At 43.0% G+C, this 22,916-nt stretch overlaps 1 protein-coding gene across 1 annotated transcript in view; it reads right to left on the bottom strand.

The window, feature by feature from the left end:
* Positions 1-2,729: 2,729 nt before the first annotated feature.
* The window catches only part of kif1ab (kinesin family member 1Ab), a 47,428-nt gene continuing 27,241 nt past the window's right edge, over positions 2,730-22,916 (bottom strand). Inside the window, exons 26-47 of the mRNA XM_056293287.1 lie at positions 22,822-22,907; positions 22,282-22,417; positions 20,993-21,164; positions 20,457-20,547; positions 19,938-20,056; positions 19,757-19,812; positions 19,272-19,380; positions 18,579-18,645; positions 17,944-18,028; positions 17,628-17,733; positions 17,309-17,332; positions 17,058-17,172; positions 16,280-16,413; positions 15,951-16,012; positions 15,593-15,738; positions 13,245-13,433; positions 12,318-12,389; positions 10,870-10,979; positions 10,468-10,587; positions 4,019-4,211; positions 3,743-3,861; positions 2,730-2,980 (exon numbers count right to left, since the gene is read on the bottom strand). Of these exons, the coding sequence (XP_056149262.1) occupies positions 2,932-2,980; positions 3,743-3,861; positions 4,019-4,211; positions 10,468-10,587; positions 10,870-10,979; positions 12,318-12,389; positions 13,245-13,433; positions 15,593-15,738; positions 15,951-16,012; positions 16,280-16,413; positions 17,058-17,172; positions 17,309-17,332; positions 17,628-17,733; positions 17,944-18,028; positions 18,579-18,645; positions 19,272-19,380; positions 19,757-19,812; positions 19,938-20,056; positions 20,457-20,547; positions 20,993-21,164; positions 22,282-22,417; positions 22,822-22,907 (2,360 nt within the window). The 3' untranslated portion in view covers positions 2,730-2,931. The remainder of the gene's footprint in view (positions 2,981-3,742; positions 3,862-4,018; positions 4,212-10,467; positions 10,588-10,869; positions 10,980-12,317; positions 12,390-13,244; positions 13,434-15,592; positions 15,739-15,950; positions 16,013-16,279; positions 16,414-17,057; positions 17,173-17,308; positions 17,333-17,627; positions 17,734-17,943; positions 18,029-18,578; positions 18,646-19,271; positions 19,381-19,756; positions 19,813-19,937; positions 20,057-20,456; positions 20,548-20,992; positions 21,165-22,281; positions 22,418-22,821; positions 22,908-22,916) is intronic.

Below are 22,916 nucleotides of genomic sequence, written 5' to 3'. Positions count from 1 at the left end.
AGTTCTCCACTTTCGATGCTCAACAGGTTGGCTGGCCTGAGGCTTTTGGAGGCTGACTTTTCTTCTCTTGAACCACTTAAGTCATGTTTGGCTATGCAGACTGAGTGGCCTGTTCACCTTAAGCAAACATAAGCAAGACTTGGCTGTTTGACCAAGGCTTTGTTACTGACGCACATGAGGAATCTGGTTTTAAAACACTACAGTGCATTGTAATGTAGTGCATAGGAATATGAGATAATTTAGTGTATTGGATTGGTGTGCTATTGGTTTTGTCTACTTTATGAGAAATTCTACTGTAAGTCATTGTCAATTTATCATTCTAGCATGCAATAGCACACCTATTGATGAGGGAAATAAGCTAAACCTTAACTTCTCTTCCGGTTGTGGGCAATAATGATATGTCTTTTGATCAGAAGTTTGGGTGACCTTTGCGATGCAGAAAACAACACACAACCGAAAACAACTACATATCAACGGGCACAACATTTCTAATTACAGCAAGTTAATCATACTGTACTGGTTTCTGATACACGCACCTGGCTTTAAAATATTTAGTAGCTACAGTACAAAAGCTAAGCAGGGGGTTTCTAATGCTACATGACAATGAGATTATACAGTGCTATGAACAGCATGTTCTCTAACCGACTATTATATGTATTTATTTTATGGCATCATGGATAATATTCACTCTCCAAAACATTGACACAAATCATCAATAGAAAAAGATCTACAGGTTTTACTAGTAGATAAAAGCTCGCTTTAGATATATTTATGCTTAATATTGGGCTTGTGTCAAAAAAAACATGGATAAAATGTGGTGCAAGTGGAAAAGAAAATGTGAGAAACATGGGCAGAATATGAGAATAGGGAGGCACTATCTGGTGCGGGGACATTGCACTTTCACACTCACAATTCAACGATCCTTATCATTAACAAATTATAGGTCCATGATCAGTTGTGCCTTTCTCAGTGTCGTAGCGTATATGATGATGTCATCAGCATATATAATCTGTCTGAACTACGTGAGTTGATCCAGTGCATTTGCTGCTGGAGGAGCAAGATGATAATTTATCTTGAATGTCAATATCACCTAGCCCAACCCCACTTAGCTGCTTATTTGTCCAGTTGTTCTTGAACTAATTCTATGCAGCAGTCTTCCAGGTGTATTTAACGTATAAAAAAATTTGGGGTCAAGCCTAATTGAGTGCTGGTTAGCAAACTAACATTCAACCAATCTTGTTGAAAAACTGCAAATGTTACCACAAGTGCACAGTGAAGGGGTTACAAAACATTCCAGACAATACAGAAATGCTTTGGTTAAAACAACTGAGTAAATGTGAAAAAGACATCAACTCAACATAATAAAGTGCCATGCAACAACACTGGTGAGCGTCTCACCATAAATAAATTGCAATTCAGAAAATGTAAGGATTCATAAAGCATTATGCAATTATGCATAATGCAAACGAAAACAAGGGATATAAGTTGTTCCCACAGGTGGTGGGTTATGTTGCCCTATTTAGCAAACTGATCAGTCAAAGAAAAACCAAATTTTAAAAAGAAGAAATGCTGAAGCCAACAAAAAAAAAAAATCTGTCTAGACCAACAGCTCCTGATCTTTTTGTGTCCAAATGACTGCCACTTGCAACGGCACCTGTCTGCTTTCTGAAACCTCTTTGTTCAACATGTGAAGCGACCACTGTACTCTGAGCTGTATGGTGTGCAGCCAAATCAAAACAAGCTCAATCCTTTGTTGTTTGATGGAGAATGAGTCTGAAGTAAGTCATTGGTTCTCAACCTGAGGGTCGGGACCCCCAAGGGAGTCGTGAATCATTTCCGGGGGCCGCCAGATGGTTGTGGAGAAAAAAATAAAATAACATATTGTAGATTGGGGAATGGTTTTTACATTAAATCGCCTGTACCAGTGATATAATTCACCTTAGAACAGATTTTATTGAATGTGTGTGTGAGAGTCAAAGTGTGTGTGTGTGTGTGTGTGTGTGTGTGTGTGTGTGTGTGTGTGTGTGTGTGTGTGTGTGCGCACGCACGTAAGGTGCTGTTATTTCAATAAATCTAAAAACACTGATTAAAGCCAAAATCGAATTAGTTGTTGTCCTGTCTGTGGGCAAATCAATGGTCTCCCTATGTGAGTTTGGTAGCTTTCCTGTGTTATATTACAGTAATCCCTGAACAGTCTTGGGCAGACAGTTTATGAGTGATCAATGTGTTTGCATCAGGGCATCGTGACAAATGTCTCAGTGCTAGTGGGGGGTGGTGGAGGGGTTGTGAACACCAACCTGATTATTCTGGGGGGGGGGGGGTCACAACTCGAAAAGGTTGAGAACCACTGATGTAAGTAATGTTATCCTCTCTGCACTCAACACTTACAGACACCTATAGAGAGAAACATCTGGTTTGAAGAATACTATACCCTCATTTATAGGAAATCCATGAATGGATGGTTAAGGATTGGGAATCGTATAGGGTTAAATTAAAGGAAAAAAAAGATGGCGGGCAGAGGGAATGACCACATAGTAAACATTAGTTCACTTCTATCTCTCTACAGGGACTTGGTTACTCTATATGCTTTTTGAAACCAGAAAACTACTCACAACTAGTCCCATTGTTAGAGTTAAACTAATTACTGGAGTACAACAGCTAGTCTTTTATATTGTTCTTGTATGTGTAGGACAGGGAGGTACACATCCATGCAGGGCTTGAGGCGACTACTGAGAAAGACAGCAAAAAGGTAGAGGATGGTTTACAATTATTTTGTCTTTTGTGGAGGGGTCATCAAACAGAAGGTTGTTTAAATGGTCTATGCAAAAGTTTGTTTACATGGTCTATGTACATGAGAGTAAGAGTGTCAGTAGAGCTTTCAGATTGTGTAGGTTTGTTCGTCTGATGGCTCCCAACAGGTGGGTTCACCTCTCACATCCTCTGGATCGACTGGGCCGACTTTCTCCTGGAGAGCTTTGACCTGGTGAGAGGGACGCCCCAAAAGAGGAAACAGGATGAGAGAGTAATTTGAATATGATGGAAAAAAGTGAACACGTGAATAAGCGGCATATATTATTGATCCGACAGCAATCACACTGTAAGGATGGTGTTGAGTTTCCATATATCCCAGTGAAGCCAAACTCTCTAAATCTGTAGACGGTATCAACATCAGTAACTGACACATCAGAAAGGGCAGTGATATATGTTACAAGAGAATTTAATGTCCTTGTCACTGTACTCACTTACCTTGTCAACAAGGTAAGTGAAGAGTTTGTCCTCAGTTACTCATAAATTCGGAGTACAATGTGACCTTTGTTCAAAAATGGCTGTGTTCAAATGCACACTAGAAACAGTCACGTTAATTCCTTTGCATGATTTCCATCATTGGGGTAAGGTCCACACCAGAGTCAGCATAACAGGCCTAAGTTATCTAGCTTAATCTTTCAACCTACTGGTGTATGTAAACATTTTAGTAGGGTTTTCTTGGACTTTTTGTAAAAAATGATTAGACATGGTCTACCAGACGTTATTTGTGCAATTCCAAGACTTTAATCACATAATCCAGACCAATTATGAACAGGACCCATTTCTACCTGGGTGCAAGAGTAATTGTTTAACTTTAATTGTGCTACACCATTGCTTTAAACTGATAACTTCCAGTATTCACGGCATGCATGTAAAGACTTAATCAATGCTCTGCAGAACATTTACTGAGAGGTATTGCAGAGTCACTACTACTTACCTGATGGTGCCAGCTAACAGCGGGTTAAAAGCATACAGCCAATCATGCATCTCTTTGTCGTTGTTAGCCTGGAGAAGTATCCCACGATGCTCGGTGCAGACCGCAAATGTGTTGGGAGTCTAGAGATAGCCAGCATGGGGTGTACACAGTTAGTGCGTCAGCAGTAACTGTCAGCCATATGTCAGATAATTGGCATTCAACATGGCATGGATGAGCAGGCATCTGAGTTTTTGCTGCGGTCACTTTGACTATCACAACTCAGAAAATCAGTCTTACCCGGAGTAAGGTCTGCTTATCCTCACTGTATTCCACCTGGGCAGATGACAGGTTGATGACGGCTCTCTCGACACTGTCCCTCTCACTGCGGTACAGGTAGACATAGGGCCGGCGCACCACCACGTAGCGCTTGATCCAACCGCTGGTGTGGGGCTCCAGGAAGTGCAGGTAGCCCTTTTTTGAAACAATGGGGCTGCAAGCAAGATGAAGAGCAAAAATAAAATGAATGAAGCAGAAAAAAAAATCTTTTGAAAACCCCAATTACTTGTGCACCTATTCTAGTCATATTTTCAACGCCAAGAGCACACAATCTTAAGTTTTTGCAGTTTATGATTAAAATGTGTTGGGGTGATTTTTTTTTTTTGTGCTGGTTCAGAGTGGCAGTGAATACTACAGAGGCAGAAACGTTAAAACAGAAAAAAAGAATAAAGCAGAGGAAAGAATTAGGGAGACTAAAATCTATTGTTGACAACTAGGAAAGGGTGTGGGATATTTTTCACAAGACAAGAAGAAATAGTTTAAGTGCAAGTAAAGAAGACGGTTTAAGGGTGTCCAGGTAGCGTAGCGGTCTATTCCGTTGCCTACCAACACGGGGATTACCAGTTCAAATCCCCATGTTACCTCTGGCTTGGTTGGACGTCCCTACAGACACAATTGGCCATGTCTGCGGGTGGGAAGCTGGATATGGGTGTGTCCTGGTTGCTGCACTAGCACCTCCTCTGGTCAGTCGGGGCACCTGTTCAGGGGGGAGGGGGAACTGGGGGAATAGCATGATCCTCCCGCGTGCTATGTCCCTCTGGTGAAACTCCTCACTGTCAGGTGAAAAGAAGTGGCTGACAATTCCACATATATCACAGGAGACATGTGGTAGACTGCAGCCCTTCCCGAATCAGCAGAGGGGGTGGCGCAGCGACTGAGACAGCTTGGAAGAGTGGGGTAATTGGATGGGTACTGTAATGTCCGTAGACGCCTTGTCTTACTGACATAAGAATAATTCAAGAACGAGCCGACTTCGTAGGTTCTTAACTGTGTAGCTTTTACTAGCGTTCATCCAACATACAACCTTCATAACATGCCCGTCTCACTTCCTGTATACGTCACACGCACTGCACGTACACCCGTGAGTAGGTCAAGTTAAACACGTGACCTTTCATTCATTACATCTCCCCCTCTAAGATGATCTTCTAACCTGTATATCACCCCCCTTTTCACAAAAAAAATAAAAAATCCCCCACAGTACACAAGTCCATACGCCTCACAAATCCAGCCGGATTGCAGGCTTGCTCACCCTGCCAGAGCGAGTAACATATGGTGTGGAAGTTGGCATTTCTGCTGCTCGGGACTCATCCGTGTTTCCACTCTCCCCTGGAGTGACATGGTCAGGATCCCTGCTGACAAAGGTGAGTGTTTTAGGTGTGGCCAACAGGTGGCGCCTGTTCCTTCTGTAATGTTCACCTTGAGCTGTCTCCACTATGTAGGATCTGGGAGTGGAGCTCTGACTGTGAACAACTGCTGGCATTGTCCATGTTTTCTGTCCATCAAGTTTGGTGAGTACTGCGTCACCCGAGTTCAGTGGGCGCAGTGTCCGCACGCCGTTCCTGCGGTTGTAGTAGAAAGCCTGCCTCGATTTGGCTGCGGCGTCAGCGGTTTTGATCAGTTCGTCTTTAGGCCAGGCCGGTTTCAGGTTATGCTGCAATGTGGGTAAGGTGGTTCTGAGTCTCCTACCCATGAGCAATTCCGCTGGACTGGCTCCAGTGGAAGAAGAGGGTGTAGCTCTGTATGTCAACAGGGCGAGGAGAGGGTCTTCCTGCCTTAATATGCTTTTGGCTATCTGAACAGCCCTCTCTGCCTGTCCATTACTCTGGGGGTAGTGTGGGCTTGAAGTCACATGGATGAAATCATAATCCTCACTGAACCTCCTCATCTCTTCTGAAACTAGCTGTGGCCCATTATCGCTAACTACAATTTCAGGGATACCAAAACGTGCAAATGTAGCCTTCAGCCTAGCTACAACCTGACTGCTAGTAGTTGTTGGTAGATTTAGGATCTCCAAAAACCTGGAATAATAGTCAGACACTATCAAGTAGTTTTGCTTTTTGTACTCACACAGGTCTATGCCAACTTTCTGCCATGGTCTGGATGGGAGCTCACTTGACATTAAAGGCTCTTTTCTCTGTGTGTTCTTGTGTTCTCTGCAGAATTGACATTGCTGTATCTTTGTTGTAATGTGCTCTGTCATTTTGGGCCACCACACTGACTGGCTAGCTCTCTCTCTGCACTTAACTATCCCCTGGTGCCCGTCGTGTATTCTGTCTAAGATCACCTCCCTCATCTCTGTGGGAATGACGATACGACTGCCTCTGATGACTAAACCATCTACCGCAGATAACTCCCCTCTCACCTGATAAAAGTCTCTGACTGTCTCCGGCACTTTATCGACATACTCAGGCCAGCCGTGTCTGATGAAGCCCAACACTGTCTGGAGCTGCAGATCCCCATCCGTGCTCTGTTTTATCTCCTGCATCCTTTGAGGTGTGGCAGGCACCTGGCACACGATGGCATCAATGTGCGCTGCAACATCATCATGAGAAGCACCATCTCCGTAGCGCTGCTCTGGGCCTCTGGAGAGTGCATCAGCCACAGCTAAAGTTTTGCCTGGTGCGTATTCAGCCACTGCATTGAAACGCATCAGCCTCATTAACAGTCTCTGGCACCTAATGGGCACATTATCCAAGTCTTTGCTCTTCATGAGAGGCACTAGTGGTTTATGATCGGTGACAAGTCTGAAATTGTCAAGCCCAAACAAGTACTTCTCGAACCTTTCACATGCCCAGACGCTGGCTAAGCACTCTTTCTCGATCTGTGCGTACCTTGTCTCTGCGTCACTCAGCCGTCGGGAGCAGTAGGCCACGGGCTTCCAGTGTTCCCCGTGCTGCTGGAGCAGAACGCCTCCCAGCCCGTAGCTGCTGGCATCTGCTGACACCACCGTAGCCTTAGTGACGTCATAAAAGGTGAGTACCGGGGCGGTGGCGAGTGCTGCTTTAAGGTCTTGGAATGCTGTGTTCTGTGCAGGTCCCCACAGCCACTCTGTCGTTGCTTTAAGCAGTCCATAAAGCGGCTGACCTACAGTGGACAGCTCTGGGACGTATTTTGCCAAATAGTTCACCATCCCGAGGAACCTCTTGAGTTCCGTCACGTTCTGGGGCTGAGGAAAGTTCTCTATTCCGGCCACTTTGTCCGGGTCAGGTCTGATGCCTGCCTCGTTGATGATATGACCAAGGAAGCGGACTTGTTTCTGTTTGAACTTGCATTTCGCTTGGTTCAGTTTGAGACCTGCTGTTTCAATGACCCCCAGCGCCTCTGCTAGGCGCCGGTCATGGATTTCCTCAGTCTCTCCATGTATAAGGATGTCATCCATGTACACCTCTGTGCCCTCTAGCCCGGTCAGAGTTTCCGCCATCTTTCTCTGGAAAATCTCTGGAGCACTCGTTATACCAAATGGAAGGCGGCAGAAAGCATACCTCCCAAATGGGGTGATGAAAGTGGTGAGCCCCCTGCTGTCTTCATGCAAGGGGATCTGGTAAAACCCACTTGCTGCATCCAACGTTGTGAAGAACTTTGACCCTGCGAGCCTTGGCATTATTTCCTCCATAGTGGGCAGCACGTATTTCTCACGTTTCACCGCTCGATTCAGCCTCCTGAGGTCAGCGCAGCAGCGAACCTCTTTCTTGTTCGGTTTCAGCACCGGCACCATAGCGGCGCACCATTCTGTGGGCTGAGTCACTTTTTCAATAATGCCCTCATTTTCCATGCGCTGCAGTTCTTTCTTAACCAGTGGTACAAGTGGCAGCGGTATCCGTCTGGCTGTATGCACCGTGTATGGCTGGGCACCCTCCACCAGAGCTATTTTCACTGGGTCTGTTTTCAGCAGTCCACTTGAACCGAAAACTCCACTGACCTCATTCATCCGCTTCACTAGACCCATCTCCACTGCCTCTGGATGACTCAGCAGACAGCTGCCTCTCCCCTTGATCACATACACTGGAAAGGAGTATTGTTTCTCCTTGTAGTTGGTTGTGGCTTGAAACTGTCCTATGCAGCTGATGTTTCCACCTGGGCTTATGAAGCATGTGTCAGGAGGTCCCAGTTTTATGTTTGGCTTCAGCTTTTTAAATGTCCCTTGGTTGATAACAGTAGCGTCAGCCCCCGTGTCAATTTTAAAGGTTATTGGTACATCACTTATTGTTAAACTAACAGTCCAATCTTCCTGACTGCTCTCTTTGCCAACTTCTCCCAGAAAGTACAGCTGTTTAACCTCTTCAGTGACTTCTCTCACCGCTTTAGAGTGACATACACGCTCCCAATGTCCCTTTTTATGACACTTGTTGCACTTACTGTTCGTTGCAGGACACTTCCGCTCATCGGTGTGCTGCGTCTTGCCGCACCTCCCGCATTCATCTACTTTGTTGGTTGCAGGTCTGCTGCCACCATGACGCTGTCCGCCCTTTTTGTTTCGGCGTCCGTCCCGCCGTCGGACAACATTGACGTTAGCCAGCTGGGCCTCTGGTTGGTTAGCTTGGAGGCTGAGCTGCTTTGTTATTGCCTCCGCCTGGCGCACTTGTTCAATGACTTTCACCAGAGTAAGGTCCGCTGTGAGCTGGAACTGACGGGAGAGCACCTTATCTTTTGTGCCCACTACCAGACGATCTCTGATATGTTCATCCCTCTTGTCCCCAAACTCACAGTGTTCAGACAGCTCATACAATGTCCGGATGTACATCTCCGCTGTCTCTCCTGGCTGCTGGCTACGTTGATAGAAGCACGCCCTCTCATGTATGATGTTACGGCGGGGAATAAAGTAGCCGTCGAACTTTTTCAGTACGATATCATAGTCCACTTTATCACCCTCCGCCGCGAAGTCAAACGAGCTGAATATCTTTTCAGCCTCGCTGCCCATTGCATAAATCAGCGAACTCACTTGAATCTCCCCGTCGTCTTTATCCAGCTTTGTCGCGAGCCTGAAGCGCGAAGACCGTTGTTTCCACTCCGGCCATTCAACGGGGCAGTCAAACTTGAATTCACTCGGCGGATTAAACTTCGGCATGACCGCTCGTGTTCCGATACACAGACTATTCTGACACCATGTAATGTCCGTAGACGCCTTGTCTTACTGACATAAGAATAATTCAAGAATGAGCCGACTTCGTAGGTTCTTAACTGTGTAGCTTTTACTAGCGTTCATCCAACATACAACCTTCATAACATGAGTGTCTAACTTCCTGTATACGTCACACGCACTGCACGTACACCCGTGAGTAGGTCAAGTCAAACACGTGACCTTTCATTCATTACAGGTACAACTGGGGAGAAAAGGTTTGGTGGAAGGTTCGGGCCAGAGAAGATGGCATTCTCATTTTACAAAAGAAAATGAGCAGTGACTCTGTAATTCTGACTTAAGTGGTTGAAACACACACTGGGAACATCATAGGAACAAGTGTCCTGACTGTGAGACCACACACCCAAAAAATAATGTGAAATAGCCGTGGGCAGCAGGTCCCATGGCTATTTGATTCTCTCTGTAAGAACTGGATTGATTTATTGACCCTCCAAACCGGAGAAGGAGATTTCACTCTATTTGGCTTAAAAAAAGGTAAAAAAAAATTTAACCTCAGCTATCCTTGAAGATCTGCTAACCTTTTCCCTCCTGTACATTGCTGTGCAGAAACTCCTGCAAAGAAATCCTAAAACATATCACATAAACCAGCCATTCACAAATGTCCCATGGCCCTCTCAAAAATCAGCAGAAAATCCGTGGCCCACCAGCCCATTTTAACACTGCAGTATGATCAATACACAAGAGGGATTTGGCCTGTTTCACTAGCATTACTATTTCATCTACAGAGGCAAGAATTCAAATGAAAATCACATTAAGTCTTGCAAATGAATGAATCCATACATACATCCATACAATCCAGCAACCAACGAATGGCCAGAAAATATTGTTTGGAAATTTAGTGCAAATAGACTGCCACACCCATATCATGTAGTAATCCTGTTTCACACTGGATTTAAGCAGAAACAAATGCATTTTCTGTGAGTTATAGAACTCTGGCATAACAAATCATTTTTTATGGCAGCAGCTGCAATTTCTTATTTCTATTTTGAATTATATTACTTTAAAAGTCGTAAAAACTTTGATTTTTTTTCCCCTCTGGATAAACATTCTTGCATGTATGCATTTTGCAAGTTCTTTATAAAAAAATTTAAAAAAAGACCACTAGTGGACCACAGCCCACACTTTTGGAAATGCTGATAAAAATGGTTCTATGGTTCTTGAATGATAGAGGCCTGCAAACTCGACTGTTTCCTGGAGAATACAAGTTTCATACACATTCCGAGAAACAACCCGATTATGAAAATGCTAAAGCTGTGACCTATAAATCTCTGACCTGACACGAATCTCCTGTATGTCTGGAACGAAGGTGCAACTTCTGAGGGTTTTCTTCCGGTCCACTGGGCTGAAGGGGTCAAGGTCAGGGGTGGATGCCCCTGAACTTGGCTCATTGGGTCTACACAACACAAACAAGCAAAGCTTTATGTTAAAAAGGGACTTGCTGCTTTTTAGTCACAATACAAATTTGCAAAATTGCCTCCTGTAACTTGATTCGTGGGAAAACTGACAATTTTTCTTAATATATTAATCCAAATTAGGCATCCAAATTTTTTCAAGTTGTTCTTCAAAAATGCCCAAGCAACATGTGATAAATTAAAGCACATTCATGGATTTGTTTGATTTTCATTGCACTGAAAACAAATCAAGAAAGCATCATCTGGTCACACCAGTAACTGACCTGAAGTCATAGTGTCCCTCTACCAATGAGGGGCAGGTGGAGGATGGAGTGAGTGTGTTTAGTCCAGAGGAGGATGAGTCTCTCCTTAGCGATGCAGACATCTCAGACAGCTGGAACAAATGCACACAGACACACATACACAAACATGCACACACAGACACAAACACATTCACATCCAAAAAACAAAAAAACAAAAAAAAGCAACAACAAAAAAACACCTCATATAGAGCATAACAAACACACACACACACAAGACAATGCAAACAAGGACAAATACAAACAGACAAAAACATACCAAAGAACAATGAACCACATGCAAACACATACATGCATTGAGAGAAAATTTGAATCAGACAATTTTTTAAAAGTGCAGGTGGTGTAATGCAGACCTTCTCTGGTCAATTATGAGCACACAAATTCTCATTTTGTCTAAGAGCCCCTTGCTGGTTAAAATGTTAAAGGACATGCAGGAGTAGTATCAAGAATGCACAAGCCTTGCATTCTCTAAACAGGAAGGACTGGGGAAGGCAGGAAATAGGTCTGGTAAAGAACAGTGGAAAGGAACAAGGTGGAACAAGATTATTTCAAAGGAAAATAAGAAACAGACAAATGGTGCCTGATACAACAAACTTCGTCCCTCAAAATAGCATTGTGGGCAGTATCAGGAATTTGGTAATATCAATGTTTCGTTTTTTTTTTTTAATTTCTACGTGACAATGCAATAACAGACACATGATCTCTGACTGTTTCCTTCTTAAAAATGTATTGAGTTCGGTCAAAGATCATGGTTTTAAAAGAAATCCCATATATAGGTCATATTTGTCCATAACAAGAAAAAAATGTCTATTTTTATTGGGTTTTTTGCATTACAACCTTCTGAAATATCATGATCCAGGGTTTGACCTTTGAAGGTCACTTGTTGGGGGGTGGGGGGATGTCAGGGTATTAATTATATTTACTGAAAATAGAAATGAGAAACAGACCTAGGTCAAATGTGCTAGTTTGGTAACACCAGATAAGATCATGTTTTAAAACATGGCTAAGGTGATTTATATATAGTATATAAAAAAAAACATGCCAGCTGACTACCAAATACACAACTTCAATTCTGATTTTTCTCTTTTCAGTGTCTTATGTGGCAAACATACCCGTTAGGTACAGAAGGTAGGCTTAAATAGAGGCTAAGCATTATATACGTGGGTACTATTTGGCCCAGGTCTGGATGAAACATAGTTGGAAAAAAAAACAGATGATTGAGGAGCTCTGTGGTGGGCTCAGCGCTTAACGAAAGGATCAACAAATGAATGAATACTGAATAAATTAACAACATGGAGTTAGGGTACTGGGTGAAGGAGTGTGGGACTTGATTAGGCTGTAGAAGTAGAGGAATGTAGGTTCGGTTCAAAAGGTTTAACGGGCCGAGTTAGAGGGCCTAAGCTGGGGCTCACCTTGCTCTCACTGGCACTGCTGCTCACCTGGCTGTAGTCCCTGTTGAAGGTGTGCATCAGCAGACGCAGACACTGGAAGCAGGTAGAAAAAGGGGGAAAATTTGATGGAAGAAGAAAATATTTTTATTCGGAAAGTTAAGGAGGTTCTACATCACAATGCACTACAATTATGCACTTTCTCCGAGATTAAACACCGCAGTATCCCGTCAAAAAAAAAAAAAAAAAAAAGAGCAAAAAGACAAGAGAAAACATGGATACATAGATAGATGTGAAGCACAACTCTTGTGTGACTTTATTGTGAAGAGAATAACTAAGGATCATTGTCTTAAGTTTGTATCTGAAAGTAGGTCTAGCACTGATGGCATATTTTCAACAAGAGTATCTAATGTCACATATCATTTACATAATATGCTGACTGGATGGCTAACATAATTTTGCATAATTTTGTTTGACAGTGCTAAAGTTAGTTCATCTGTATTAGCTAACCCACAAGCCAGAAAGCAAATTGGTGATCAAGCACATCTTGTTTGCATCTCGGTAGATGGTGTTTCTGTGAAATCCTACATCAAATGAAACCATATATGGGCAATACCATATGGTAGAAAAGGGAGATGCTAAGAGAGAATAGTGGTGGGGGGGTGCAGAAAAAATATATATTTGCCAATTTTTTTTACCAGTGAGGATTATAATGTCAATTGAAAAAAATTGCAAAATCCTTCCAACTCTCTCAACAGCATATATTTTTAGATGCTCTAACTCACAAACCTCCTTGGAAGCGTCGCAAACTACCCCCCACCCTCCACCCCTGACTCAGACGCCCCAGACCCCCCATACTGAGTTAGAAGCCAGACTCATGAGGTGCTTCACATTTAAAATTAAAATTAAAGTTTTGATAGCCTCATATTGTAGCTAGGTATTAGCATTCACCTTGGCGGCCAGCTCCCTCTGCCTCTGGTTGGGGCTGTCAAGGGCAGAGCTGCTGGCAGGGCTGTGGCTCAGGATGGGACTCTTGGCAAAGTCGCTGATGTCGTTACTCTTGTAAAGTGCATCCTGTCCTGCCTGCAGGGTTGCTTCCAGCTTCTCCCTCAGCAGCAGGTAGTGCCTGGTCTTCTCCACCTAAAGACACATACGCAGGAAGATGAGGAAAGCATCAGTCAGATATCTGACTCTGACTCTATAGACCTGCTAGCTTTGCAAAGGCAGCCCACAATTTTCACTTCATTCCTTTTTGTCATGCAAGATGACATACAACTGGAGTGCCACATAGCAGGTCAGCCGACGTAGGTATTATGATTAATGTGATCTTTGTAAACATCTCTGATTGAGCTAATTCTATGGCAGCATCACCGCTAACCTCTCCTAGGTCAGCCATTGTTGTCACTTTCAAAATACAGCGCTGTTCATTGTTGACATCATCTAAACTACTCCCTGTAGTTCGCTGACATCTATTGCCTTGTCCACATGTACACAGGTATTTTTTAAAATGTAACTTTTTCTAGGTGTTTTGGCCTTTTTGTTCACATGCAAACTGCATTCTAGGTCACTGAAAATTTAGCTTTCAGAAGATTCCTTCCAGGATGAAGAAGATTTTCAGAACCTCCGTTTTCAGTGTTGACATGTAGACAGGGAAAATTGAGTTTTTGGCTTATTGTTAGCTTTTTTTCAGGATTGGCCAACATGGCTTTAGGGTTGGGGTTATATCACCGCCTGTTGGTTTGGCATGCTCTTGACAGCACATTCATTGTGTTAAGCAGCATGTGTTTTTGTGTTTTCATTTGAACGAAGATTTTTTTTAAACAGTGCTTGTGTGGACGAGATTTTTTTTTTTAAGAATGAAGGAGGAAAAACCCCGTTTTCAAAAATACCCATGTAGGTGTGGGCTAGGCATTACTGACAGGCTTAAACAATTCTCAATGGATGCTTTCCAGACAAATATCTGGCGTAACGAAAACTTGAGCTTGCAAGATTTAGGCTGTCTTAGTGAGGTTTATACTGTGTATCTGCAAGTACTCCCAAGACCTAATCATTGATTTGACAGGTACATCAGCCAATAACCTGCAAAATAATAATATTGACATTCAAGATAACTGCCATTGTAAAGACACACTTTCAAAGTGCCCGCATGCATCATTAGCCAATAAAAATGCAGACTTCTTTCACAGTAGCCAATAAAATCCAGTGTAACAAAGTGCGCTCAAGCATCCCGAGAGGGAATTTATGAGCATGCACGATTTTTATTCAATACAATAAGATAATTTCTTTTCATTGTGCACACACAACGAAATTCCATTTGGTGACTCTCAGACCAGCAACACTAGACAAGGTAAATGATTAAAAAACAAGATAAAAACAAGAACACGCAACATTTAGTTTAAACAAGTGAGGTAGTAAAAATTATTGCGGTAGCAAAAATAATGATGAGACAATAAAAGATAGCAGCGACTTTTCAATAGTGCATGAGATTGCATATAGTTGTCCATATTGCAGCGGCTTTAGTACCGGTTAGTTCTCAGCAGCTATAGGCAGCTATAGGTGTGTGTTTGTGGGGGGGGGGGTTGAGGCTACAGCTCTGGGGAAGAAGCTGTTCCTCAGCCTGTTAGTCTGGGTTTTGATGGTGTGGTCTCTTTTCCCCGATGGCAAGGGAACAAACAGACAGTGACCTGGGTGTGTTGTGTCTTTGCTGATGTTGCTGGCTTTCCTCTGTAGGCAGCCAGCATACACAGCATCCAGGTCCGGGAGCACAACTCCCACAATCCTCTGTGCTGTGTATTTACCACTCTGGCCAAGTCCTTTCTATTCTCTGCTGTGCAGCTGGCATACCCCACTGTGACACATTGACAGAGGATGCTTTCTATTGTGCTTCTGTATAAGCTGACCAGCAGCTGAGAGGGGAGACCAGCTTGTTTAAGTTTCCTGAGGAAGAAAAGCCTCTGTTGTGCTCTTCACCAGGTGGGACGTGTTGAGTGACCATGTGAGTTCTTTGGTTATGTGGATTCCCAGGAATTTGATGTTATCCACAATATGTACTTCTTCACCATCAAAAGGAGGACAAATAGGAGTCAGTCCAAACATTGCGCTGGACGCCAGACAGAGACCTGAAACACCAGGCTGCCCATCCAAAAGTTGGACATATGGCCGTGTTGCACAATGGCCAACAGTTAGGGAAGGCTTAGCCTATATTACCCGCCGCCCCTGATTAATCTCTATTCTCATGACACAGCTTTACCCCAGGGCTCAACCCTCACTCCAACCCCTCACTAGATTCAGAAATTCACCTCCTGCAACAGGCTGAGTTTCTCCAGCTCCCACTGGTGGTCAAGGATGAGGCTGTCACTGCGGGGCCTCCAGCCAGCCAAGTTCTCCTCTCCTCGGACATAGGCCACGGAGGTGTCCAGCACACGCCTGCGACGACGCTGCATGCCTAGAAGGAGATAATACAAACAGAACAAGACTGATAAATGAATCTTTATACTGTTAGGGGAGAAATAAAGCAGGGATGATAAAAAAATAAATATTGAAAAGAGAATAAACACTTTGTAGTTTAAGTTGAAAAGTTGCTCCTCAATTTCATTTGTCTTTATCTGGTTATCTTTTTTATTGGTGCATTTTTTTGTTTGATTTTTTTTCTCTCACCTGGACTTCCGTTGTCTGCCACATGGCAGAGGCTGACCTCATAGACTCCAGTGACACGATTACTAAGAAGAGAGAAGAGACCAAAACATGTCCTACTACTACTACTACTACTTTCGGCTGCTCCCGTTAGGGGTCACCACAGCGGATCATCTGTTTCCATTTTTTAGACCAAAACATGTCCATTGTTCTTAAATAGCAGAGCTAACTTCATATTAACTGGCATAACAGACTGCCAATCATACAAATCAAGTTTGTAATATAATTACTCGTAATACAGAATAAGTCGAACATTTAAACTTTACTTATCCATGAAAGGTTGCGAGGAGTACCTCTCCGAGGGCCTGAAACAGCCAGTGCTGAAAAGGTTCCTGATGGAGCGGGAGGCTGGTAGCTTAGCATCACGGGAGTAAAACACCATGCAGAAGTCTTTGGTGATCACCGTTGGCTGGGTGCAGTTCTCCATCTAAATAACAGGAAAAAAATTTGAGTTTCCTTTATTAATCCCCTTGGGGAAATTCAGTTGCTGCAAATTAACCCATCCAAGCTGTGATCTGTGTAGCTAGGAGCAGTGGGCTGCTGCCTTCATGCAGCACCCGGGGACCAACTCCAGTTCTTTTCCCATTGCCTTGGTCGGGGGCACAGACAGGAGTATTAACCCTAACATGCATGTCTTTTTGATGGTGGGGGAAACCGGAGCACCCGGAGAAAACTCACCGCAGACACGGGGAGAACATGCAAACTCCACACAGAGGACAACCTGGGATGACCCCCAAGGTTGGACAACCCTGGGGTTCGAACCCAGGACCTTCTTGCTGTGAGGCGACAGCAGTAACCACTGGGCCACCGTGCCGCCCATATGAAAAGAAATGAAATATACTATGCCATCTTTGTATGTATGCTAACTATTTGGTTAATTTGTAGGTTCACTGATCTTTGCTAAATTATAGTATATCTTAAGAACGTTTGTTTTCAGCTCTTCAAATATTGAGTCAATTAAAATTATTCAATCAGATTTTCAATCGTCCACTTATTGGATAACATCACAGAAGAGCAAACAAGAGTGAAGTAGGTGTCATGCATATGACTAGTCATTTGTACCGGTACTACCTCAAGGTAAGCAGAGAGGGTGATGTAGATCCTCTCTCCATAGGGAGTAACTCTGTTCAGAAGGAGGGAATTGTGCATGGAGCTATCCCATGCTGCCTCAAACCGGTAGAAAGTCCTGAAGGGGAAGAGAGGTTATAATGTTTTTTTTTCTCTTTTTAATGAAAAAAGTATAATTCTTGCAAAAAGACCTGAAAATGAGGCTATTTTTTCTGCAAAAAAAGATAAGTTGAAAAAAATGGTCAGGATTATACCTATGGTCAATTCCCAAGGACACACTGTCGTTAACAAAGACAAAAAAGGCCAGAAGTTAGAGATTTTAACATTGACTGCATTAGTTTAAGCTCAATAAAAACAATAAATGCATCAAATCAAATTTTGAAAAAAATGTATTACACAAAGCTGCGAGAAGCTTTCTAACTGTTGTTTAGGTATAAACTAAAGTGACCTGTCAGGTTACAAAAAGGTGTGTAAATAGAATGGAAGAAAAAAAACTGGTTCAACTGCTGACAATGTAAAACAGCAAATTACTGTGCACTACCACAGAGAGAGGAAACAAAGCAAGGTGCATACTTGTCCTCATGTTTTGGCCAGAAGTATCCTGAAGACAAGATATTGAGGGAGAGAATATTTGGGTCTATGATGGTCTCATCTGCCTCTGGGGAGTTTCTGATGCGACCTGGGGTCAAAACAAGTCAAAATGAGATAGTTCTGGGAGAACGCCATCCAGATATTTTCAAAAATAAATTTCAGAGTTTTTACAGAAGGAGATTTTGATTTGATTTGAAGTTTTTTTTACCGCTGTTGTCAAATCCCTATCATGAGCCAGTAATACTATATTTGCTATCAGAGTGCCGTTGGATGCTCTTGGTGGTCCTGCAGTACTCACCAACCACCAACTCTTTCACTTCCTTCCATTCGATATCATTTCCTGTTTCGTGTGCTATGGTTACAGTGATCCTCCGCTGAATGCCCTGTCAAGACCAGATGACATAACTTGGAGGAAGTGGGTTTGGACCAAAAGGCGTTAAACGTTTATACAATGAAAAACTAATTTCAAATCTGACTCAAGCAAAAAATAATTAAAGTTAGAATCTGTAATGCTGGTGAATACTGGATACGCGTTACTGAAATGGAAATATGTTAAAACCAAAAGAGGATTCACAGGTGATGCTGCATTTGCAGAATCTTTACAGTGCAAGAAAGTGACCACTTGATTTCCCCCCATCTTCGTGAAATATGAAGGTCAAATATTTAGAGGAAGCGTGGTGTCTTATTGCCTTTTTCATGTGTTTATGGTGTTAAAACAGGTTTCCAAGGATGTACATCATACCATTTGAACGTTGGAGAATTTTCCAAGGATGTTCATAGAGTAAGATGGCAACAATTTTTAAATCTAGACTAAAAGCTCCTAATTTATAACTGTACATTATCTTACATAGATTCTGCAAAAGCTGATCAATATACTCCTGAACAACAGAAAATGTTTTTTAGTTGGACATAGGGAGACAGGGCGTTCGTTACCTGATGCAAGAGGAATGTTCCATGACAGGGCATACCACCTCTGTGGTCCACAACAGCTGGTATATAGCTAAAGATAGGAAAGACAGAAAACGAATCAGCAGGTTCACCAGTTATACCTTCTTTTTTTTTTATTTGATTTTTTCCCCTTTTTTTTCTTCTTCACCAATTGTATTTGGCCAATTATCCCACTCTTCCGAGCCATCCTGGTCGCTGCTCCAACCCCTCTGCCGATCTCGGTAGGGCTGCAGACTACCACATGCCTCCTCCGATACAAGCGGAGTCACCAGCTGCTTCTTTTCACCTGACAGTGAGGAGTTGCACCGGGGCGACGTAGCACATGGGAGGAGCATGCTGTTCCCACCAGTTCCCCCCCCAAACAGGCGACCCCGACCGATCAGAGGAGACGCTAGTGCAGCGATCAGGACACATACCCACATCCGGCTTCCCACCTGCAGACACAGCCAATTGTGCCTGTAGGGACACCCAACCAACCTGGAGGTAACACAGGGATTCGAACCGGCGATCCCTGTGTTGGTAGGCAACAGAACAGACTGCCACGCTACCCAGACGCCCTATAGCATTACCTTTTATATTTGTAATAAATGGACAAAAGTAGCTTGTGTTTAAGAGCTGTATGCTCCAATCTTGCTAGTTACACAAAAAAAAAAAAGCCACATAAAAGTTACAACTCACTCTCCATTGGCCTCCAGTTCACAGATTTCAAAGAAAACCATCAGGTCATACTTGGCTTGACAAGGTCCTGCAGTGGAGCGAGTCAGGGTGTTCAGCTTGGTGGCTGGCACTGTGGTAATGAGAGATCAAAACCAGGGTCAGAATCAGAAAACTTAATTACCCATCACATGGAAAAATGGATATGAGACAAGCGAAATTTTATGAGAAAATGATTACAAAACAGACAACAAAAAGAAAAGAACAGGTTAGAATAAAACCAAAAGGAATGGACAAGACAGACCAGAATAAAAATGGAATTTGCCGTTATTAGCATTAGAATTCGTGTCACTCTGTTCACTCAAGTCATTCACATACAGCATATAACATAATTTAATGTGTACACTGGATCGCTATATCTACTGATTTTTTTATGAATAAATTACAGTTTTAAGAGATACTATACAAATGAAAGCGAGCAAGTGAAAAGTCCCATTTACACCACTGACCTGGTTTGGATAAGGGCATTACCCTGGGAAACTGCCTCCGGGAGGGTCTCATCAAACTATGAGAGAAGAAAAACAAAAACCAAAAGTGAAAATATTGAAGAATGAAATTGTCTTTTCTTTGACGCAAACAAAACCTGGTTACTAATCCACTAGAGAGGGAAAGGGGAAACTCCGCTCTGACCTGATCAGGTCTTTGCAGAGAGGAGGGAAAGGCTGTTTCTGGTAATGGCCGAACACCTCAAAGACAATGGGCTGAGTCTTGATGTACTCCACAAATGACTTTGTAACCTCCACCTTGATCTGACAGAGAGCAGAGAAGAAAGTGAATGACATTTGGAGGGCTAAACCGTGAATCACATCCTAAACATCACCTTGAACTGTAAATATGATCAAGTAACCTGGGAATAGAAATTACATATAACAGTGATGTCATGATGCTGTCTATATGGCTCCTACTGTACACCAATAATAAAAAAAAGAAAAGATGAACACAAGTTAGTTTGGGGAAAAGGCCTTTCGAGATGGTGCCAAGTAAAACCCCACACTACTAACCTAGGAAGGAAAATTGACCAGTATTATGACACGGTAATATCAAAATCATAAGTAATAAGTCTTAGTAATGTGTAACAAGATAAGTGACAAGTAGGAGTTTCATGAGAGTAGATGTCAGGGAGGAACCGTCATTGAAGACCTCACTTACATTTTGTACATGGTAGAAGCCCAGAGGTGGTCCCCTCCCTGTGTTCTTCAGTGGCTCAGTGGAAAATGCTTCATCATGGCGATGGATGAAGCTGAAACAGGTAAAACCAATATAATCATTGATCTCGCAGTCTGCATTAAATCAGCACTATGAATAAACTCTAGATAGCAGGCTGATTGCAGCAGGCCACAGCTGCAGCTTTAGCCAGCAAGGAAAGTCCAGCACATCAGTTTCATTGTCCAGTGTGAACCTCAGCAGTTTCAGCCACATGGTGTAACAAACAGCTTAGATTTTATGCATTCTTATTTTTGTCTTTGCTTATTTTCAGTGAATCCAGTGTCACTGCCATTACACACACCTATTGTAACAGAACGACAAATCCATCTCTGGTTACACTGATGCCATTTGAGATGTCCTGTACAGCTAAGTCATGAGGTAACATTCATGTTTTAAGGAGAGGATTACAGATTTCACAAAAAAATGGGGATACTCACAATACATCAGTGTAAATTCTTGACGAAGTGCTGCTGACTCACTTGAACTGGCAAAAGATGTCGGCGTACTCTGCTGAGATGCTGGAGGCCTGTAGCACAGTGACTCTGAAGGTGAACGTGCTGCCAATCTTCAGGTGGGACAGAGCTTTCTCTTGGGACAGATCCACAGGAAGGTCAAGACCCAGGCCGAGCCCCTTCATAGGGTTGTGGGGTGCTTCTGGGGTGGCTAGATGAGACAGAGGTTGAGTGAGACAAGAAAAGGGAGGATGAGTTACACACACAGACACAAAACTGTAACATGAAGACTGAAACAGCTAATCCCCAAAGTTATGAATGGACAGTTTAGGATCAACTTCTGCCCAACTTCTGCTCTGACTTGATATTATCTTTAAAGGGGAAACAGTATCTGCTGATGAAGGACCTGGGACTAACCTGCCCCAATATTAAGCACATTTATAAAAGCACAAAGTACATACTTTTCTATGATGTTGACGACCATGATGATGATATGATCATGATAATAATGGAAGAACAATGTCTTGATGCATGCTCAATAATCCAGGTAAAGAAATCCCAGAAAGTTGAATCAGTTCATCTGGACACAACATTTATTGACAGAAATGTTTCATCACTAATCTAATGCCCCTTTTCCACTACATGGTACCGGCTCAACTCGACTCGACTCGACTCTCGGAGTGTCGTTTTCCATTACCGTAACAGTACCCCCTAAGTGTATCTGGTCTGCAATGATTTTGGTACCTGCTCCAGTTTTTTTTTTTTTTTTAACCTCGACAAGGGGGGTACCAGAAAAGTGGTAACAGTTACCAAAATGCCAATACTTTCCAGTTATGGAAGATGAAAAAGTCAAGTCGAGTTGAGCGGGTACCATGTCATGGAAAAGGGGCATAAGTGACCTCTTCAGTCTCAACTGAATGCAGGTATCCCCACCCTTATAAACAATACAGTGGCATAATGACCGAAACCAATGATTGGTTTCATATGTAAATTGCCATGACCATTAACTAAATTGGTCCATCCCAAGGATCGGGTCCCCTGGCACAAACAGAGCAATATAGTGTACGCTGTTAAGTGCCCGGAGGATTGCCGTGACTTGTACATTGGGGAAACCAAACAGACGCTGGCCAAGAGGATGGCACATCACAGAAGAGCTAACACGTCAGGCCAGAACTCCACAGTCTACACCCATCTACAGGCCAGTGGCCACTCTTTCAAGGATGAGGATGTGCACATCCTTGATAGAGAGTTTTTTACTGGCCCAGCTAAGAACTAGGAGCTATAGACTTGCCAGTGACTGCAGATGATTTCCTCACCTGCACAGGTGTTGTTGTTGACTTCATCAGCAGAAATTGATATCTCTGAATTTTGTCCTTCTCCTTCAACTATTCTCAGCTCCTCCTCGGAGGTGTTGGAGTGGGGCAGACCACTGGGACATGACTCAGTTTGAAACTAAAACAAGACATAACCACACAGATGTAGAAACTACTGTATGTAGACACGGCATTACAGATCTAGTGCAGGCCAAGCATGCATCCAGATTATGTTTTCATAAGCACCAAGCCCCATGTAATAGTACCAATAAGGCCAAAGGTCACAATGGGAAATCCCATTTCAACCCTTTTTTGGATCTACAGTATTTAAACATATAAATGAAATGGATGGGGGAGGCAGTTTTAATATTTTTATATGTGACTTTTAATTTGGTGGGAAGAAATTCAGCCCTCACAAAAGAACAATCACTTGTACTTGATTAATAAAGGCCATTCTATGCATAATGCATCCTAAATGACAAGAAATGTATTTAATTAACTATGACAGCTTTAGTGTAAGACTCATATTGGCAAAGCAACTACCTTCTCAAACTGCTGGTCTTCAAAGGAAATCTTTGCAGTGCCTGACTGCCGTACACCAGAGCCGTAGTCAGGGGCTTCCTCGTCAGCTAGAGAGA

This window comes from Lampris incognitus, chromosome 14 (genome assembly GCF_029633865.1).
Source record: "Lampris incognitus isolate fLamInc1 chromosome 14, fLamInc1.hap2, whole genome shotgun sequence".
NCBI lineage: Eukaryota > Metazoa > Chordata > Actinopteri > Lampriformes > Lampridae > Lampris > Lampris incognitus.
This window is presented reverse-complemented; position numbering and strand designations above follow the sequence as displayed.